This window comes from Cannabis sativa, chromosome 4 (genome assembly GCF_029168945.1).
Source record: "Cannabis sativa cultivar Pink pepper isolate KNU-18-1 chromosome 4, ASM2916894v1, whole genome shotgun sequence".
Lineage (NCBI taxonomy): Eukaryota > Viridiplantae > Streptophyta > Magnoliopsida > Rosales > Cannabaceae > Cannabis > Cannabis sativa.
This window is the reverse complement of record NC_083604.1, coordinates 79,820,638-79,838,411: the sequence shown is the minus strand read 5'-3', so window position 1 is coordinate 79,838,411 and position 17,774 is coordinate 79,820,638. Positions and strand designations below refer to the sequence as shown.

The 17,774-nt window shown below is 28.4% G+C and overlaps 2 protein-coding genes across 3 annotated transcripts; both read left to right on the top strand.

The window, feature by feature from the left end:
• The first annotated feature begins 4,535 nt into the window (after positions 1-4,535).
• Positions 4,536-8,623, top strand: LOC115714897 (membrane protein of ER body 2-like). The gene is made up of 6 exons (XM_030643655.2): positions 4,536-4,853; positions 5,678-6,073; positions 6,176-6,226; positions 6,785-6,919; positions 7,054-7,115; positions 7,696-8,623. Exons 1-6 carry the CDS (start codon positions 4,778-4,780, stop codon positions 8,176-8,178), a joined length of 1,203 nt encoding a protein of 400 aa, XP_030499515.2. The 5' UTR covers positions 4,536-4,777; the 3' UTR covers positions 8,179-8,623.
• Positions 8,624-13,449: 4,826 nt separating this feature from the next.
• On the top strand, positions 13,450-17,450 carry LOC133037496 (uncharacterized). 2 transcript variants are annotated; one of them, XR_009687584.1, is made up of 3 exons: positions 13,467-13,722; positions 16,632-16,970; positions 17,144-17,450. XR_009687584.1 is itself a non-coding variant. In XM_061114936.1 (2 exons), exon 2 carries the CDS (start codon positions 16,836-16,838, stop codon positions 17,199-17,201), a length of 366 nt encoding a protein of 121 aa, XP_060970919.1. In that variant the 5' UTR covers positions 13,450-13,722; positions 16,632-16,835; the 3' UTR covers positions 17,202-17,450. The 2 variants fall into 2 exon arrangements, 1 of the variants encoding a protein (XP_060970919.1); XM_061114936.1 differs by having other exon boundaries at positions 13,450-13,722; positions 16,632-17,450.
• The last annotated feature ends 324 nt before the right edge of the window (positions 17,451-17,774 follow it).

The window sequence follows — 17,774 nt, the reverse complement described above, 5'->3', positions numbered from 1 at the left end:
CTTATTTTCAACCAGCTCAATTAACAGATTGGACGGTTTGTAATTTTTTCAAGTTATTTCGGTTTGTAATTTTTATCGGTTTTTTCAGTTTAGTTTGGGTGTGTTATTCGATTTTGGCGGTTTACGAATTTTTTGTACAACCCTAATTGGAGGGATTCTAAATTGGGGATTTTAGTAGATTTAGTATCCTCTCACTTTTCATTTCTCTCTTTTGTGATGTAAGTTTGTGTGTGACGTGTTGATCCAACTCATATTTATTCGTATTTTTTTTAAAAAAAAAAGTTCGTATTGTGCCATGCTACAAAAAAAATATAGGTCGTGCATTATCGTGCAAAATTTTTTAAAGAGTAGGCCCAATATTTTTGTGTCGTGGTCGGATCCGTGGCATGTTTCACTCGTGTTGGCCCGTATTTCTTAAACAGGTCAAACCATTTTCAAATCCCATTTTAAATTTGGTTTTATTTTTTAATATTTTTTTTACAATTACTAAATTATATGTATATTGTAAAGCTTTAGTTATATTTATATAACTTTTGAATAATATTTTACAAATAATCATATAAAAAATTACTAACATTTATATTACATCATATATCAACTTTTATAAATTATTTATTTAATATATTTTAAAAATTAAATAAATATAATAAATTACAAGAACCGCTAAAATTATATTACCAACTAGGTTCCGAGCTTCATAAGACCTGTTAATCCACTCATCAAATTTCGAGGGCTAATAAACTTGCCCCAATTTAACTAGTAATTTCAAGAATTACTTTAATTGCAGTCAAAAAATAAGTAAAAGTGAGATTCATTAACTTCACAAGAGACCAAACAAAGAGAAAGCTCAATCGAAAAAAACATTCACTAAAGTCTTAAGTGAGAAGGTTCTCATTCAAAGTTTGCCACAAGATCAAACGATCTTTTAGGATCTAAAGCAAACTAATAAAATAGATATTTAAAAAATAGCCTCATAAAAAAAAAAAAAAAAAACTAACAAAGAATATTTTTTGTTTATTTATTTATTTTGTGACAAAAATATTAATTTCATTATTAAAGTAGCATATAAGTGAAAAATGTGTGTGACTGTTAAAGCAAACTTTTCATATGTCAGTTATTTGGGATTGAGAAAATTACACTTAGTATGGGATTTTAAAAGTTCTTATGATAAATATGGCACATTTAAGTTTGGCCAATTTATATGGTATTTTTTTATTTTTAGGTTTTTTTATGGTATTTGATATGCCATATATATGTAATTAGATTTCTAAATCTCATATTTAATGTTTTTATTTGTTTAGGAATTTTTATTTGTCATTGATGCCGGAAAAGTCACCGGAGTTCTTTGCCGTCTTGGGAAAAGTCACCGGAGTAGCGGTCGGTCTTGGGAAAATTCGTCGGAGTTCTTTGCCGGCGCCGGAAAATTCGTTGGAGTTGGCATTTTTGCCGGAAAAATCACTGAAAAATCACCAAGAAACCGGTTTCTTGAAGTCTAAGAAATCGGTTTCTTGGTGATTTTTCCGTTGACAATGCCAATTCTGACGACTTTTCTGACGCTAGCTCTCCGAAGCGACTTTTCCTAGCGACAGTAAACTTCAGAAAAGTCATCAGAATTGGCATAGTCGCTGGAAAAATTACCAAGAAACTGGTTTCTGGTTTCTTGATGAAGAAACCAATTTTTTGGTAATTTTTCCGGTAATTTTTCTGACGACAATGGCAATTATGACGAATTTTCTAGCATTGGTAGCAACTCTGACGACTAATACACCGACATCTACTCCGGTGACTTTTTCAGTACCGACAGTAAACTCTGAGAAATTCGTCAAAATTGGCATTGTCACCGGAAAAATTATCGGACTAATCACCAAGAAACTGGTTTTTTTTCGGTTTCTTGGTAATTTTTTTTGTATTTTTTTTTCTCTATTTGGTTGATTGATGAAACTGGTTTCAATTATTTTTCAGTGTATATCATTTTTGTTTTGTTTTCATAATCTTTATTATTGTTGTGTAACAAAATTAGTTCCTTGATGAAGAAACCACTTTCTTGGTGAAGAAACCAGTTTCTTGATAAAAAAACCACTTTCTTGGTGATTTTTCTAATGATTTTGCTGGCGACAATGCCAATTCTGACGACTTTTTTTACGCCGGCAATAACTGCGGCGATTTTTCCAACACCGGGAACTACTCCGCAACTTTTTCGCACCGACATCAAACTCCAGAATAGTCGTCGGACTTGGCATTGTCACTGGTAAAATTACCGGAAAAATCACCAAGAAACTGGTTTCTAACATCAAGAAACTAGTTTCTTGGTGATTTTTCCAGCGACAATGCTAATTCTGATGACTTTTTCGGCGCCGGCAGCAACTCCGACGACTTTTCCGGCACCGACGGCTACTCCGGCGACTTTCCGGTGTCGGCAGTAAACTCCGATGAATTTTCCAACACAAGTGACAACTTCGGCAATCACTATAGTATTATTTGTTTTATTTTTTTAAAAAAATAAATATGAAGAGAATTTTAATATTTTTTATGGTAATTTAATTAAGTTTTTATTTTTTATGAATTTTAAATTCAGATTTCTTTTTAATGTCTTATATGGTTTTTTTTAGAAAAAAACCCATATTTTTAGTTTGATTGGTTAGATAATGCCATATTTAGTGACATTTACTTTTTATGCCATATTTATCATAACCTTAATAATTTTTCCCATATTTTTGAAAATAGCCCTTTGGGATTTGATGGGATATCCCATCTTTTTGGGCCAGCCTAACAATTCCATTAAACTTCAAACCGAAATGGGCCTCAGAATTGACCTCTAAATAATAAGATTATTTACACCCTCAAATTTTTAACTTTTTTATTTTTTTTACGCGGGGCGGAATTTATATTTTATACTGTGTATTGTGTTAAGTTTTTACTGTTATTCTACGGTTGTTTTTTAGTCGTTTAAATGTTGTTTTTAGTTATTTTGTTTTGTGTTTCATTGTTGTTTTATAAAAATATAGGATTTTTTTAAAAAAATTCGTATGACAATATTTTTGTAAAAATTAACTAAAATTTCAATATTTTTATAAATTTTTCAATGAAAATCGGTCATTTAAAAAAAATCACACACAACTAACTATGCAATAATTCACAAGAGTATATATCACGTGTACATGTAATGGTAAATAATAAGAGAGACCTTATATTTGATAACGTTTCCTTACAAGAGTATAGCCAAAAAAAAAAAAACCCAAAGAATTAGCTGTGTAAGAACTTTAAGCAAAAAATAAATAAATAAATAAAATGTGTAAAAATAACAATGTATTAAAATTTAACCCCAAATTACTCTAAAAATATTTTAGTGTTTTCTGCTTTTATGGTTTGATGACAAAAGTTAAGAAACTTTATCAAAGTATAATATACTATCAAGGTTATCCATGTTAGGGGTGTTCATCAAACCACCCAAACCGCTTAAATCGCTCGCAGTGCAAAAAAAATGCGGTTTGAAATTTTTTGCGGTGCAGTCGCGGTTTAAATTTTTCCTAAACCGCGCGGTGCGGTGCGGTTTGCGGTTTTGAATTATTAATATACGGTTCAAACCGCACCGCACCGCATATTATAAAAATACCAATTTTTATATTTATTTAGGTCCGATATATGAATGTTCAACTTAAAGTCTACTATTCTTTCAAAAAAAAACTTAAAGTCTACTAATTATTGTATTGTTGACACTTAATTTTTTTTTAATATTTATTTTCAAGCCTTATGGTATTTTGACAAATTTTGCTCAAAGTTTGTTGTATTTGTGATAGTTTAATTATTTAGAGATAGTCCAAACTGCATAAACCACAAAAACCGCACCGCACCGCACTATTTTTTGCGGTGCGGTTTTTGCGGGTTTTCAATTTCGCGGTGCGGGTGCGGTTTGAGAAATTTAAAAAACCACATGTGCGGGTTGGTTTGAAAAAATAGTCAAAAACCGCACCACCCGCACCGCGAACACCCCTAATTCATGTGGAGTGTTATGAAAGCTGGTCTGAGATTAAGTGGGCCCTAAAGAAAAAAATTATTGGATCATTTATTTAAAAAAAATATGTAGTTATTTGGAAAGTTACTAAAATATATGTATAATTTTAAATGAAAAATATTTTTTTGGATCTTGAATTGGATGAGCTCTAAGCACGGATTTAGACCACCTTAACCCAAACACAACCTTATATGATTAACTTTTTTTTAAAAAATAAAATAAAATTATACCACCACATTATTTAGTGAAAAGAGAAAGTTTATTCGTAGCACGATTTGTATGTTTAATGATTAAGTTATTATTTAAAATTTGTATCATAAAATATATTTAATATTTCCTTCTTTCTAAACTCAATCCAGCACAAATAAGCTGGAACACTACATAGATTTATAAGACTTATTGTTTTTCTTAATTCAAATCTTAATAACAATTATTGTATGTAAATAAATATTTAAAAAGGAACAATTTATAATTTGGTCAAAGTTGTAATATGGAATATGTATATCTGTTAAAAAAAATAATAATTAAGTTTGATAGTGGTATCGATCATTTTATTAAATAATAATAATTCTTTAATTGAGAAATAATTAATGAAGTAGAGGATCATAGTGTTACCTACATTTGCAAGAAAAGTCTATTTAAGTAGGATTTTGCATAGAGAGAAAAGAAGGCCTTTTGTCTTTCTCACTCATATATATTCTCAACACTTTCAATCTCTTCTTTTTGTTTTTTTTTTTGTTTTTTTTTTTTTCATTTTCACCAAAAATGGAAGTAGTGATACAGCGGGATAAAGTCTCTTCAAAGATTGAAAAAGAGGTTGGAAGCCTGCCAGTTCATTATGGTAAGAGTTAGTTTTATTTTATTTATCTTATATTTTACGAGGTAGAATTTTGTTTCGGAAAGATTAATTTTGTTGGTCGAATTAATGATGGGATTCATTTGACAAATATTAGTTATTACAACACTAATTACATCCCTTTCAAAAAAAAAAAAAAGTGCTAGTTACAAAAACCAAGCTTAAAATATATTAAAGCTAAACATATATAATCATATTTTTTTGTATTGTCCTACACTTACAAATTAATGATATTGTTCATGTTTTTTTTTGCTAAATTGGCTTTGACTAGAAACATTATTTAAATTGAAATATATATCATATTCATTGTTGTTTCAATTTGGAATTTGTTCCAACTAATTTGTTATTTTGTTTAGTAACAAAAGTTGTTATTTAATAAAGATCAATCTTGAAAATGATATATTGCAAATATTAAAAAAAAAATTGATAGTTAGTGTCAATATCATTATAAATTTTTAATTTTATAATTTTTAAGGTATACATTTGAGAAAGTATGCTTTTTTTTTTAAAAAAAATATATATATAAATATTTTATGGATTTTTTTTTTAAAAAAAAATATATAAAAAAATAGTATAAGATAATTAGTTATTCCTTTAATTACCCTTGTCTAATGTTTCCATGTTCTTCAACTTTTTCTTCAATTTTTTGATAAAATAATTTTTTTTTTAAAAAAATACTATATTTTTTCACAAAAGGTATAAAAATTTATAATGTCATCCTTTTATTAAGTTCACATAATATATTTTAATTTAATAATTATTATAATAAAAAAATAACTCGTAAATTACATTTGCGTGTGTGATTTCAGATACTAAATCCAAAAAGGTGTATTACCGAACATCGGAAGATGGAGTAGTTGTTAATATAACCAAGGAAAATGTTTCAATAGAGATATTAGATTCGGAATCAAATAAATTAACTAGTTTTCAACTAAAAAGTGATGATCCTTCATCATCTTCTATGAGCAGTACTTATCATTACTTAAAAGAGAAAAGTATAGAAGAATTAAGAGAATTATATCTTGAAAAATTATATAAAGAAAAACAAGGGCAACATGAGTTTTACTGTCCTAATTGTAAGGTGTGCATCACAAAGGTTTTTGTTAAAGATTTAGATCATCATCAGCCAAAAATTCCTGATCATGAAGATGATCAAATTAGACCAATCTGCACCTCATGCTTCAGTTTCCTCATTCCTGCTTTAGGTACTATATTTACATATATTTAACATTTTGATTATGATTCTTGAATATGTATTAATATTATGCTCTAATTATTATATAATTGGTTTATTGTTTATATAATAGGCTGGTTCTTCTCTAAACTACAGGGATCATCAGCTGATCTTACCAATCCAGGTACTTAATTTAATTAACTAAGATGTTTTTCAAATATGGATGATAATAATACAAGTGAGATAAATGATTCCTAATTTTAAAAATATCATTCTTTTATATATATATATTTTAGAAAATTATTGTTGTTTGGACTAGTCTTAACTTGTTTTAAGCCTCCGCTAACTACGGATCTACTATATAAATTATTAATGATTTAAGAAAAAAAAAAAAACATACCAATTTTGTCATAATTTTTGTACCAAAATATTTTAGTGTGTTGACTCTCAATTCTCAGCCGTAGCTAGGGACGGAGGGACTTAAGCCATTGTGTAGGCTTAAGTCCTCACTCAATTTTATAATATATAAAATTTTTTTATGTTACATATATGTATTTAAATTTTTGTTTACTATAAATGTGTATTAAGCCCTCACTTAATTTAAAGGTAATACTACTAAAATTTAACACTAAATTAAAAATAAAAAGCAATATATCAACATTTTTTTTTTTAAACATATATGTAACACTCTATTCAAGCCCTCACTGAACTGAATTTCTGGCTCCGTCACTGGCCGTAGCAGAAGTGGTTCCGGGAGCATCAAGGGAGGGTGGGAGTGAGTGGGAAATGATGAAGAGCGTTGTGTACGGTGGTTTAGCTGAGTCAGTTACAAGCTTAGGCATTATCACTTCTGCTGCCACTGCTGATCTTTCTACATGTAATTAATTACATATTAACCCACTTCTCTATTCTCATTAATTAATTATTTTTATTATATATTTAATATTTTTTTAATAAAATTACACCAAATATAATATTTATTCTTAATCAACAAATTTTTCATTTTTGCAGTGAACATTGTAACTTTGGCATTGGCAAATTTAGTTGGGGGATTATTTATCATTGCTCATAACGTAAGTAATCACAAAGATATGTAAAAGAAAAAAAAAATTGTGTATTTTTTTTTTTTAATATTTGTTTGAATTGTGAGCTTAGCCCACTTTAGCTTATAACTCTCATCATCCTCATCTTCATTACTAAAATTCTTTCATTGCTTCCATGAAAAATATGACATAGTTTATTTAATACTAGGAAAAGAACATAACATCACATTATTTGTGTATGCATATATATATTTTCTAACAATTAACGCATATTTATATAATATATTATTTTTCTTTAATTTTTTACATTTTTACGTTTATTTTATTTTTAATATTTTTACAATGTTCTATAAAAATTACACAAAAATAACATAAAAATAATAGGTAAATAAGAATAAATTAACAAGAATACAACATAAAAATAGATTAAATAAATATATTTTCTATAAATAAAATTATAAAATAACAAAAATATTTAAAATTCTGGACAACCATATTTCTTTTTTTCGTTATTGTGAATTAATCATATAATTAATTTAAATGAATTTACAAGTACTAATTATATTTTTTTCCTTTCAAGTAAAAATTGACTACACTATATTGTATACAGCTTTGGGATCTAAAACATGACCATTCAAAAGTCCCAGCCAGTGATGACGTCACTGAAGAACAGGTACTATTAGAAGTGGAAAGATACGAAGAAATTCTTGGAAATAGAAGGCATTTTGCGTTACATGCCTTTGTTTCAATACTGTCGTTTCTAGTTTTCGGGTTAGTGCCTCCTGTCGTTTACGGCTTCTCATTCCGCGATGAGAGAAACGACAACAATAAGGACCTCAAACTCGCTGCCGTTGCAGCTGCCTCTGTCGTATGCATAGCTTTGCTGTCGTTTGCAAAAGCTTACACCCAAAAGCGGTCAAAGTATATAAAAACGGTGTCGTATTATGTTGTCGTTGGGTTTGGAGTGTCGGGTGCTTCTTACTTAGCTGGATTGTTTATAAACAAGATGATGAAGAGGCTTGGGTGGTTTGAACCAACTACTCATGCTATCACTATGTCTCTTGATGAAATGAGTTGGAGTTCATGGCAATAAATTAAATTCAAGTTAGGTAATATAAGTACGTACGGCCATGGATTTTTTTTCTTTTAAAAAAATTGTTTACTTTCTTATGTACAATATGTGTATGATGTGTTGTGTAGAGTTGATATTTTGCTTAAACAATATGTTTGGTAGGAATTGTTTGACAAGAAGAAGGAGGTCCTCTCAAATTTAAAATATTTAAACCTTCTAATTTTGGGAGGATTGAAAAAAAAAGACAAAATAAAAAAATTATAAAATTATTTTTTACAAAGTAAAATATTAATATTTAAGGGCTCGTTTTTTAACATCACATTAAGTGATCGTATTGTATAAACTTTTATGAACACCTAAATATATAATATTTTAGTATAAATTAAAATTTAACATAATATTATATAAAAATGTGATATATAATCCAATTAATTCAATATAATATAATACAATACGATTTAATACGACGTTCCAAACGAGTCCTAAAAGGATAATATTGTCTTAAAAAAGGTGGATATAGCAATAGATAATAATGTTTAAGAGAATACTTTTTCTTTAAAAAAAGAAAGTCGGACAAAGCAATAACAACGAGCTTTGTGTGTATTGTCGAGATTGTTTTTTTTTTTTGGGATAATTACATGATATTTTTTAAAAAAAATTATTTATATTTTTTTACATTTAAAGATTTTTTTTTTATATTTTTATAATTTTTTTATATAAATAACATCAAAATAGCATGAAAACTAAAAATAATTAAAAAAAATCAAAACAACAACAAAAATAATATACAAATAATAAAAAATCAAAAATAAATTAATAAGAGTACAACATAAAAACACATTAAAAGACCGTATTTTCTATAAATAAAATCATACAAATCGTAAAATTATTTAAAATTCTATACAACCGTATTTTATAATTTTTTGTTATTTTTATGTATTTGTGAAATAATTCATTTTTTCTTTTGCAATGAAAATGGACCAACCTGCCAAGATTGGTCCAAAATTTCCAGCCGTAGGTGTGTCTCGAGTCCCATTAACCAAACACAACAGACCAATTTCGAAGGGCCTATTAAGGTGATGTAATATCTGAAAATTCAATACGATCCAATATTTAATTGAATTAATTAGTATTTTTTATTTACTTTGAATAAGTAATTAGATTTAATTTTACACTTAATATATATGTAAAATGTATATATAAAAATTAATATTTAAATTTTACTTCGTTTCGATCATGTTCAGTATCTACGGAGTGGTTTCGTTATTCCGTTTTTATTTTTGAATTGAATAGACCCGATCTAATTAATTAAATATTAAATCTAAAATTGAATGGATTAAATATTAAATATTAGATATATAGATTTAAATTAGTCCAATAGAGATACATAAAATATATCTAATAGATAGAACCAGTCCAATATTCCATTGAATTAGACCTAATCTATTGATTGAAAATGAAATTAATTAGATTATCAGTTGATAAAATTCAACATCCAAAGTATAATTAGATTGAATCTAAATAGTTCTGAAAACTTTAAACGTGGTCCAATAAATACCCTGATTCAGATCTCTTAAGATACAAGCTTGCTCTTTCTTGGTGGTTATATTAATGTGGGCAGAAAGAACAACTTTATTAGGCATATCTGGGAAAGAGACAAAGGTCCAACCAAGAGATCAAATACATATGGTTGAGTCTAGACAACCGACCAAACCATATTGCCTAATTAGTGTCAACGACAAAGCCTGGCCAGGTTATGGGCTATGGAATATGGTCCTGGGACAATGCTCAAACTCAACTCAACTACATCCAACCTAGTACAAAATACTAAATATATGATCAGCTAAAACAAACCCAATAACTGCATAATCAACACTCTTGTCTTTTAAAGCATAAAAAGAGCAGTCAAATTGGGTAATAATATTAAGAGCATTGCTATTATGTACTGTATGATACCTAATCTAATACTATACTGATGTGGAGCGTTACGATTAATTAACTATTTTTTATATTATGTGGGACTCGATATAAATTAATTTACACTAATAGTAATATATTATTTTTTGTGGTGATTGATAAAACAGGCATTTCTCTAATATTAATAAAACAGGCATTGCAAAACAACAAAAGCTTGGGCCACATCCACATGAGACTCTATTTGATGAGCTGGAATATTGGTGAGGACACGAGGCATTATCATGACATTAATCTCATTATTAAGAACATTGTTAGCAATTAATTCCCATATATTTATTAATTAACAGGTAAACTTGTTGATAAATATAATAATAATATAACTTATAAGTGTGTTGATTATATATGCATGACTTTTTTCAATGTAACGTGTAGAATATAGATAATGTTTAATCATGTTTGATTTTTTTATTTATGTGTACATGTGGGTGATGCACGTTAATATAAAAAGCTTAGGTATGAGTAGATTATAGATACGTGACAGTAGAAACTATTTATTATTATTTATTTTTTTTTAAAAACAAAAGTGAATTTGGGTAAGATTTAAGAACAAGAACAATATATTAAAAAATAAAAGAAAATAAACGAATTAATATGCAATATATTTTTTTGATATATTATATAATTTGTTGTAATCTCTTTCTTTTACCTTTCTTATATATACAAATTATAATAAATATATTTATTTAATCAATTTTTTGTTGATCCTTATATAATTAAGTTGTAAATTTTAATTTTTATTTTATTGTAATAAAATCTCTAACAATATGTACATATGGTTAAAGCGTATATGATTGTGTGGAATGAGTTTTTATTGAAAGGGTAATGTTCAAATTGGATTACTATCAAAAGTGGATTGTTAAGATTATCAGGTGTGTTCGATCAGTGAAGTTCTTGATGATTCTCAATAGTAATATAGGGGCGAAGATTGTCCCTAGTGATTCCCCTATTATATGTTTCTTTTCTCTTTTGTAAGGGTACATTTTTTGTTCTCATTCGACAAGCGAAGAGGGAAATGGTGTTAATGTCTCTTACTAATTCTTTGTCGATGATAGTTTCATCTTCATGGAAGGGTGTACTAGAGCTGTAAATAAATTTTTGTAAACTGCTCAACCTAAATAATCCGTTCAAATTAAATTGAAATAACCCGACGAAAAATAAAAATTGAAAAACTAGACGAAAATAAAACCCGTTGAATATTTATATTGAGCGGGTTATAAATAATATCAACCTGCCTAATCAACCTAAACTAACCTGACCAACCTGATTAAAATAATTTTTTTTAACATATATGTTTAATTATATATAATATAATTTACATAAAATTTAAATTACTATGTTTCTTTATGGTAGTTGATTCCCCCTTTCAAAAAAATAATAATTAATATAGTGATAGATAAATGAGTATGGGTGTGATCTTTATAGTTGCTTCAAAACTACTTTGCCTATGAAAAGTAGCACAACCGCAAACAATTTAGTCTCCTGTTTGAGTGTATTATTTCATGTCATTAATGTAATTAATATAAATTTTTAATAGAGCAAGAGAGTCACTGATATTTAACTACACAAAGTCATGTTCAAATTAATGTATAACTAATATTTTTCTTATTTTTTCCAATATACCACCAACCTTTTCATGCTCCTCTTTATACTTCTTCTACAAGCAAAGCAATAATGAGTTTCATTAGAAAAAGATAAATGCTACAAATGTCGTGTTAGAGTGATGCCTAACACTATTAAAAAAATATCATATTTAAATAGAATTAAATATCAAATTTTCCTGTAAAATATAATCGCTAGTCATTTATAAAGTGTTATATGGGATATCTATAAGGGGAAAATTTGAATTTGTTATTAAATCAACACCAAAAAACTACTATTTCAACACTAATTTTTTTTTTCAATTCCAATCGCAACACTAAAAATTACACTAAATTTTATATTCTTTATTATTTTATTAATATAATAAGAATATTTTAATACTAAATATATATAATTATTTACTTTTTCTTCTTAAAAGTATAATTTAATTATTAATTTTTTTTTTAAAAAAAAATAGTGTAGTCTACTTTTACTAAATTTAGTGGAACACTGTAGATAATTAAAGCTATTTATGAGGATAGCTTTAATGTCTCATTAGAGTAAATATAGTGTGAAACTACACTATATTTAGTGTTTTAGTGTCCCGGAGATAGCATCACTAATACTTAATATAATGTTTTGAAAGAAATGTCAAAAAAGATATAACTTGGATATTTTTTCAATTAGTTGCCCTAGTACTAATATTATTCCTTTTTTTTTTTTTAACAAATTCTGCATTTTATATATGATATTAGGTGCTCATAAATGTTCACACCATACACAAATTGCAAGTGGACAAAATAACTAGATATTATTGTCACTTGTTGAATTATCATTTCTAGATATTTATTCATTTATATTTTTCATTCTTAATATAAGAATAAAAATTGGTTATTAGTGGTTAAATAAATTCAGTGATGTCCCATACCTGAAAATTAATGTTTTCTTTTTTCCTTTCTTCTGGAAAAACTATTCTCTTTTGGAATTTGGAAAGCAAACAATATTTTTGTTTTTGTCATTATTATAATTATTTAAATCAAATCAAATAAAAAACAAGTATGTATACTTAATATTTTGTGTATAAATTTTTATGTGGTGGTGCTACTGATATAAGTAAATATATAATTATTCGATTAAGATGTCACAATAAAACTCCCTTTCGAAAAAGAAAAAAAATATATCACAAGAAAAACATGGATTTATTAATTATAAAGTCACACTCGCATATCAATATCCATATTTACTATCTTCATCCATAAAAAAAAGTGAATGTAAAGATAGGATAAGAGAGCTACCACAAATAAATGATGAGAGAATTAATTTCATTAATAATTTAAACAATATACAATGGAAGAGATTGATTGTTATTATTTATTTATTTAATAAATTATGTAATTTTATTAATAGTAATAAGTTAAAATAATAGCCTACAATTTAATTAACAAGCTAAATAATCCGTTGCTTAATTTCGAGATTATTTTACCAAAAAAAAACTAAAAATAAAACTAGATTAAAAAAATTGTAACATTATAGTTAATTTTAAAAACACCTATATTCAATTTCATTTAACGCTCAAAAGACACAACAGTATAAACTGTTCAACAGGTTCATTCAACTTCGTAGCTTGATCACTCAATTATTGTGGAAGGTACGTAACTGCACTATTAACAATCCCTTTAGTGCAGAGAACTTAGGGCCCGTTTGGTTGATGGTAATGGGCCAGAAAGGAATGGAATGGAATACTAATGGGCCTGATTATTTTGTTTGGTTGAAAAATAACAATTTTGGAAAAGAATTCCATAGTAATGCTATTCCCCCAAACTAATGGAATTGCTATTCCATTTTTTATTTGGTGGAATTATAATTCCATTCCAGCAGCCATGGCCCAAGCCCAACAAATCCTAACCCTAGCAAACTGAAGATTAACCATTGTGACCGTCCTCTTCGTCTTCTTCGTCTTCTTCGATCGATCAAACTCAGGTTGCAAGTACCGGGGTAGCGTTGCCAGAGGTAATTCTCTCTCTCTCTCTCTCTCTCTCTCTCTCTCTCTCTCTCTCTCTCTCTCTCTCTCTGGTTTGGTGGTACCGCCATATAAATCGCAAGTTCGCAAAGCTTTGAACAATCCCATCAAAGCAATTTATGGTCCTCATTCTAAGGAGTTGGATAACTTCGATTGTGCATTAAGGAGCTAATTCCCTCATTTACATTTTGCAATTTTGACTTTGGTTTTTTCATGAAGCTTAGAGAGTTTATTTGAGGTACTAATTTTTCTTTGATGGAAAATATTTGTCTGCTACAGTGGACAATAAATATATGTGTATATAAATTAACAGGCTTTAATCTATAGTTTGATTTTGGTTCATTCATGACAGCCCTTGAGGCATCAATTTCGTTTGATAGAAATAGTTCAGCTGTAGTAAACAATAAATAGAGAAGGGCAGCTCTGCTCAATGATATTGCTTGTATGATTACCTTTGGCTAATTGAAAGTGAGGAGAAACATTCTCACTTCACACCTTTAGATACTTTTCTCCTCGATACTCAATAGAAAATACTCATTTTGCTTATTTATGAAAACATGTAATTCATAAGAACATTCATACACACATTCATCTGGGGTACTCTTTAAAGAACTTTGTTATAGAGCTAAGTGGAGATAGAGTGATAGCTATGTGGAGATAGAGAGTGATAGAGAGGTGTGCTTTAATACACTACCACATATTCTGACTTCATTCTTTAGTGCTTTTGTATCTTTCTATACTATTCTTTCTCTTTGGGTTCTGCTGGAGATGTAAAATGCTAGAGATATTGTTCTCCTATCTGGTCTGACCACATTTGGGTCCTCTTTTGTTTTTGTGTAGATTTTTAGGGTGCTCAACATTGTACCACTATCCTAAGTTTGAGCAACTCTTAATAGATAGTACAGTTCACCTTTTCTATGTTCTTCCTAATATTTTTAGTTTAAATTAAAATCATTTACATATGCCAAAGAGACAAAATCACCTTATATTACTACAACACTGAGAAAAAAAGTTTCAATTACTTGTGTTTTCCTTTTTCTTTTTTTAAAATTATGTGTTAGAAGTGGGAAGAGAAGTCTTCATGTTAAGTTACTATCAGTCATACCTGGCCTCTTTTCTTGTTTATTTGTTTGTTGATATTATCTTTTCTTTTTCAAATTAAAAATATACATAATTATTTTATGTGAATATCTGATATTTGAAAGGGTGGTTAGTAGGAGAAGATGAGAGGGTTAAGTACTTCTTGGTATGCTGGGTCATCTGGTGTTTTTACCATCTAACAAATGTATTAATGTGACTTATCTGTTCTGTTAAGTACTTATCTTTTATGTGATATGATGAAGAATTATTCAGTGGGTTGTATGAATAATGGTAAGTTTGTTTTGCTCAATTATTGTCATTGTAGGATAATGGCTCGCTTAACTGTAAGTGAAAGACAAATTTTGAGAAAGAAGAAGATCATGACTCTTTATATGTATTGGATGAATGTGTTGCATGTAGTGCAATGGTTTTTTAAACTATGAAAAAAAATTATTGAACATAGTATTGAATCAAGCTCTTTGAGAAGATAATTATACATACTTGATATTTTTGTCAATAGGCATATTGTGCACCAAATAGCTTATGAGAGTGATGTCATTTGTTTTGATCAACTTAGGATGAATAGGAAAGCATTTAGCACTTTATGCATAATGCTTGAAACTAGGGGTGGGTTAAAAGCATTTAAATATTTACAAGTAGATGAATAAGTGGCTATGTTCTTATATGTAATTGCTCATCATGTGAAAAATAGAGTCGTTAGATTTCGATTTATAAGATCGGGTGAGACAATTAGCAAGTATTTTCATAATGTGTTACATTCAATCATTCGGCTACATGGAGAGTTATTGAAAAGACCTGAACCTGTTCTTGAAAATTCAACAGATGAGAGGTGGAAATGGTTCAAGGTATAATATATATTTCTTGAATTTCTTGAATTAAAATGGTTTAGGTGGAAATGGTTTGTTTGTTTGAAATACTAATGAAAAAAACTTTGTTTATGATATGGTAGAATTGCTTAGGAGCACTAGATGGAACTCATATTAGAGTGAGAGTACCTATGAATGATAAACCAAAATATCGTACTCGAAAAGGTGAAATAGCTACAAATGTCTTAGGTGTATGCTCCCAAGACTTGCAATTCATATATGTGTTACCTGGTTGGGAAGGCTGCGTGAGATGGTAGAGTTTTACGTGATGCCATACGTAGAACAAATGGTTTGTGTGTTCCAAATGGTAAGCTTGGTGTTTTAGATTGTTCATTTTTTATTTTTGATTAGTAGCTCATTTAGGAGACAACTTAATCCCCATCTTTATTTTATTTTAGGTTATTATTACCTTGTAGATGCTGGATATACTAATTGTAAGGGATTTCTTGCTCCATATCGAGGCCAACGTTATCACCTCAACCAATGGGAAGATGGAAATCCTCCTAGAAATTCACAAGAATTTTTTAATATGAAGCATTCATCTGCTAGGAATGTCATTGAGAGATGTTTTGGTGCAATTAAGAGTCGATGGGCAATTCTTAGGAGTCCGTCATTCTATCCAATAAAGACTCAAAATCGAATCATTTTGGCATGTTGTTTGCTTCACAATTTTTATTAGAAGAGAAATGCCTACTGATAATACTTATATGCATTCAGAGAATGAGATTAACAGTGGAACTTCTTATAGGTATTTATGTTTATATATGCTATATTATAATATAACTAGTGCTTTAAAAATGTTAAACTTTTTAACTTGGCATAATGTTTGGAACTTCTTATAGAATACTTTGGTATGTATACTTTAGAGATATGTGAAGTAAAAGATAGGTTATGCAGTGTGATTTATTGGTTTTTATTTTGTATACATGCAGAGTCATAAGGAAGCAGCCCCATTCAAGATCAAGTCATTCCCTTGGTATGACGACTTGTGTGCAGTTTTTGGCAAAGATCGTGCAACTGGAAAACATGCAGAGACTGTAACAGATGTTGTTGAAGAACTTGAAGCTGAAAAGGAAAACACTACACTTGGAGAAGATGATTTTAGCAATGCTAATAATGTGGATGAAGTGGAATCTATGTCTGTTTCAGATGCAACAAGAGGTGCTCAATCTCACACTCAATCAGATGGGTCTTCAAAGAAGAAAAGGAAAGCTGCAAATCATGAAGAACTTTCAAATGCACTTACACAATCAGCTTCTATTCTCGCAGAGGTAATTGAAAAAGCTTCAATTCGTTTGAGTAAAGCTATTGGTGAAGACTTGAATGAAAAGCACATGCAGCTCGGGAAAGAGTTAGAAAGGAGCACTACACTTACTACAACTCAACGTCATAAGGTAGCTCGCATGATTATGCAAGATAATGCTCTGGTTTCTTACTTTTTCAGTGTCCCAGATGATGAGAAGGATGAATGGGCGAGACTTCTGATTGATGGCTCTCTTTAGTACACAGCTCGGGAAAGAGTTAGAAAGATCATGGTTATTCACTTTGGTCTAAAATAATTTGCAGGACAATATATATTGCCTTTGACATTCAGTAGTATACAAATTATAATCTTTTGGATTTGGTGTAATGTGTTATGCTCATAATTTTGCAAACAATTATGCTCATAATTTTGCAAACAATTATTTTGAGCATAAATATGGGTATTGGACATGAATACTTATACTTTTGAACAAGTTTTTATGTGATTATATAGTTTTTTTAAAAAAATATATGTTAGGTTTTTTTTAAAGAAGTAATATTTTATAGTAAATTCAATAAATATAAATTTATATATATCAAATTTTTTTAAAAAAATATATATATAAGTTGAATATATTTAATTTAATTTTTTAATCATGTTTTAAAAATAATAGTATTTTTGTTCAAAATTAATTTATTCCATTCCATTCCATTATATAGTCAACCAAACATAAGAATTGTATTCAATTATTGATTCCATAAATCTAACCAAACAACCTAATCCTATTCCTATTCTTATTCCATTCCATTACCATTCCTATTCTTATTCCTAT

What these genes read in the sequence shown, in the direction of transcription:
- LOC133037496 (XM_061114936.1), top strand. Translation starts at nt 16,836, where the DNA reads ATGTCTGTTTCAGATGCAACAAGAGGTGCTCAATCTCACACTCAATCA.
- LOC115714897 (XM_030643655.2), top strand. Translation starts at nt 4,778, where the DNA reads ATGGAAGTAGTGATACAGCGGGATAAAGTCTCTTCAAAGATTGAAAAA. An exon ending in AAGCCTGCCAGTTCATTATG is followed by an intron (nt 4,854 to 5,677) that starts GTAAGAGTTAGT and finishes GTGTGATTTCAG; the next exon opens with ATACTAAATCCAAAAAGGTG. An exon ending in TTTCCTCATTCCTGCTTTAG is followed by an intron (nt 6,074 to 6,175) that starts GTACTATATTTA and finishes TTTATATAATAG; the next exon opens with GCTGGTTCTTCTCTAAACTA.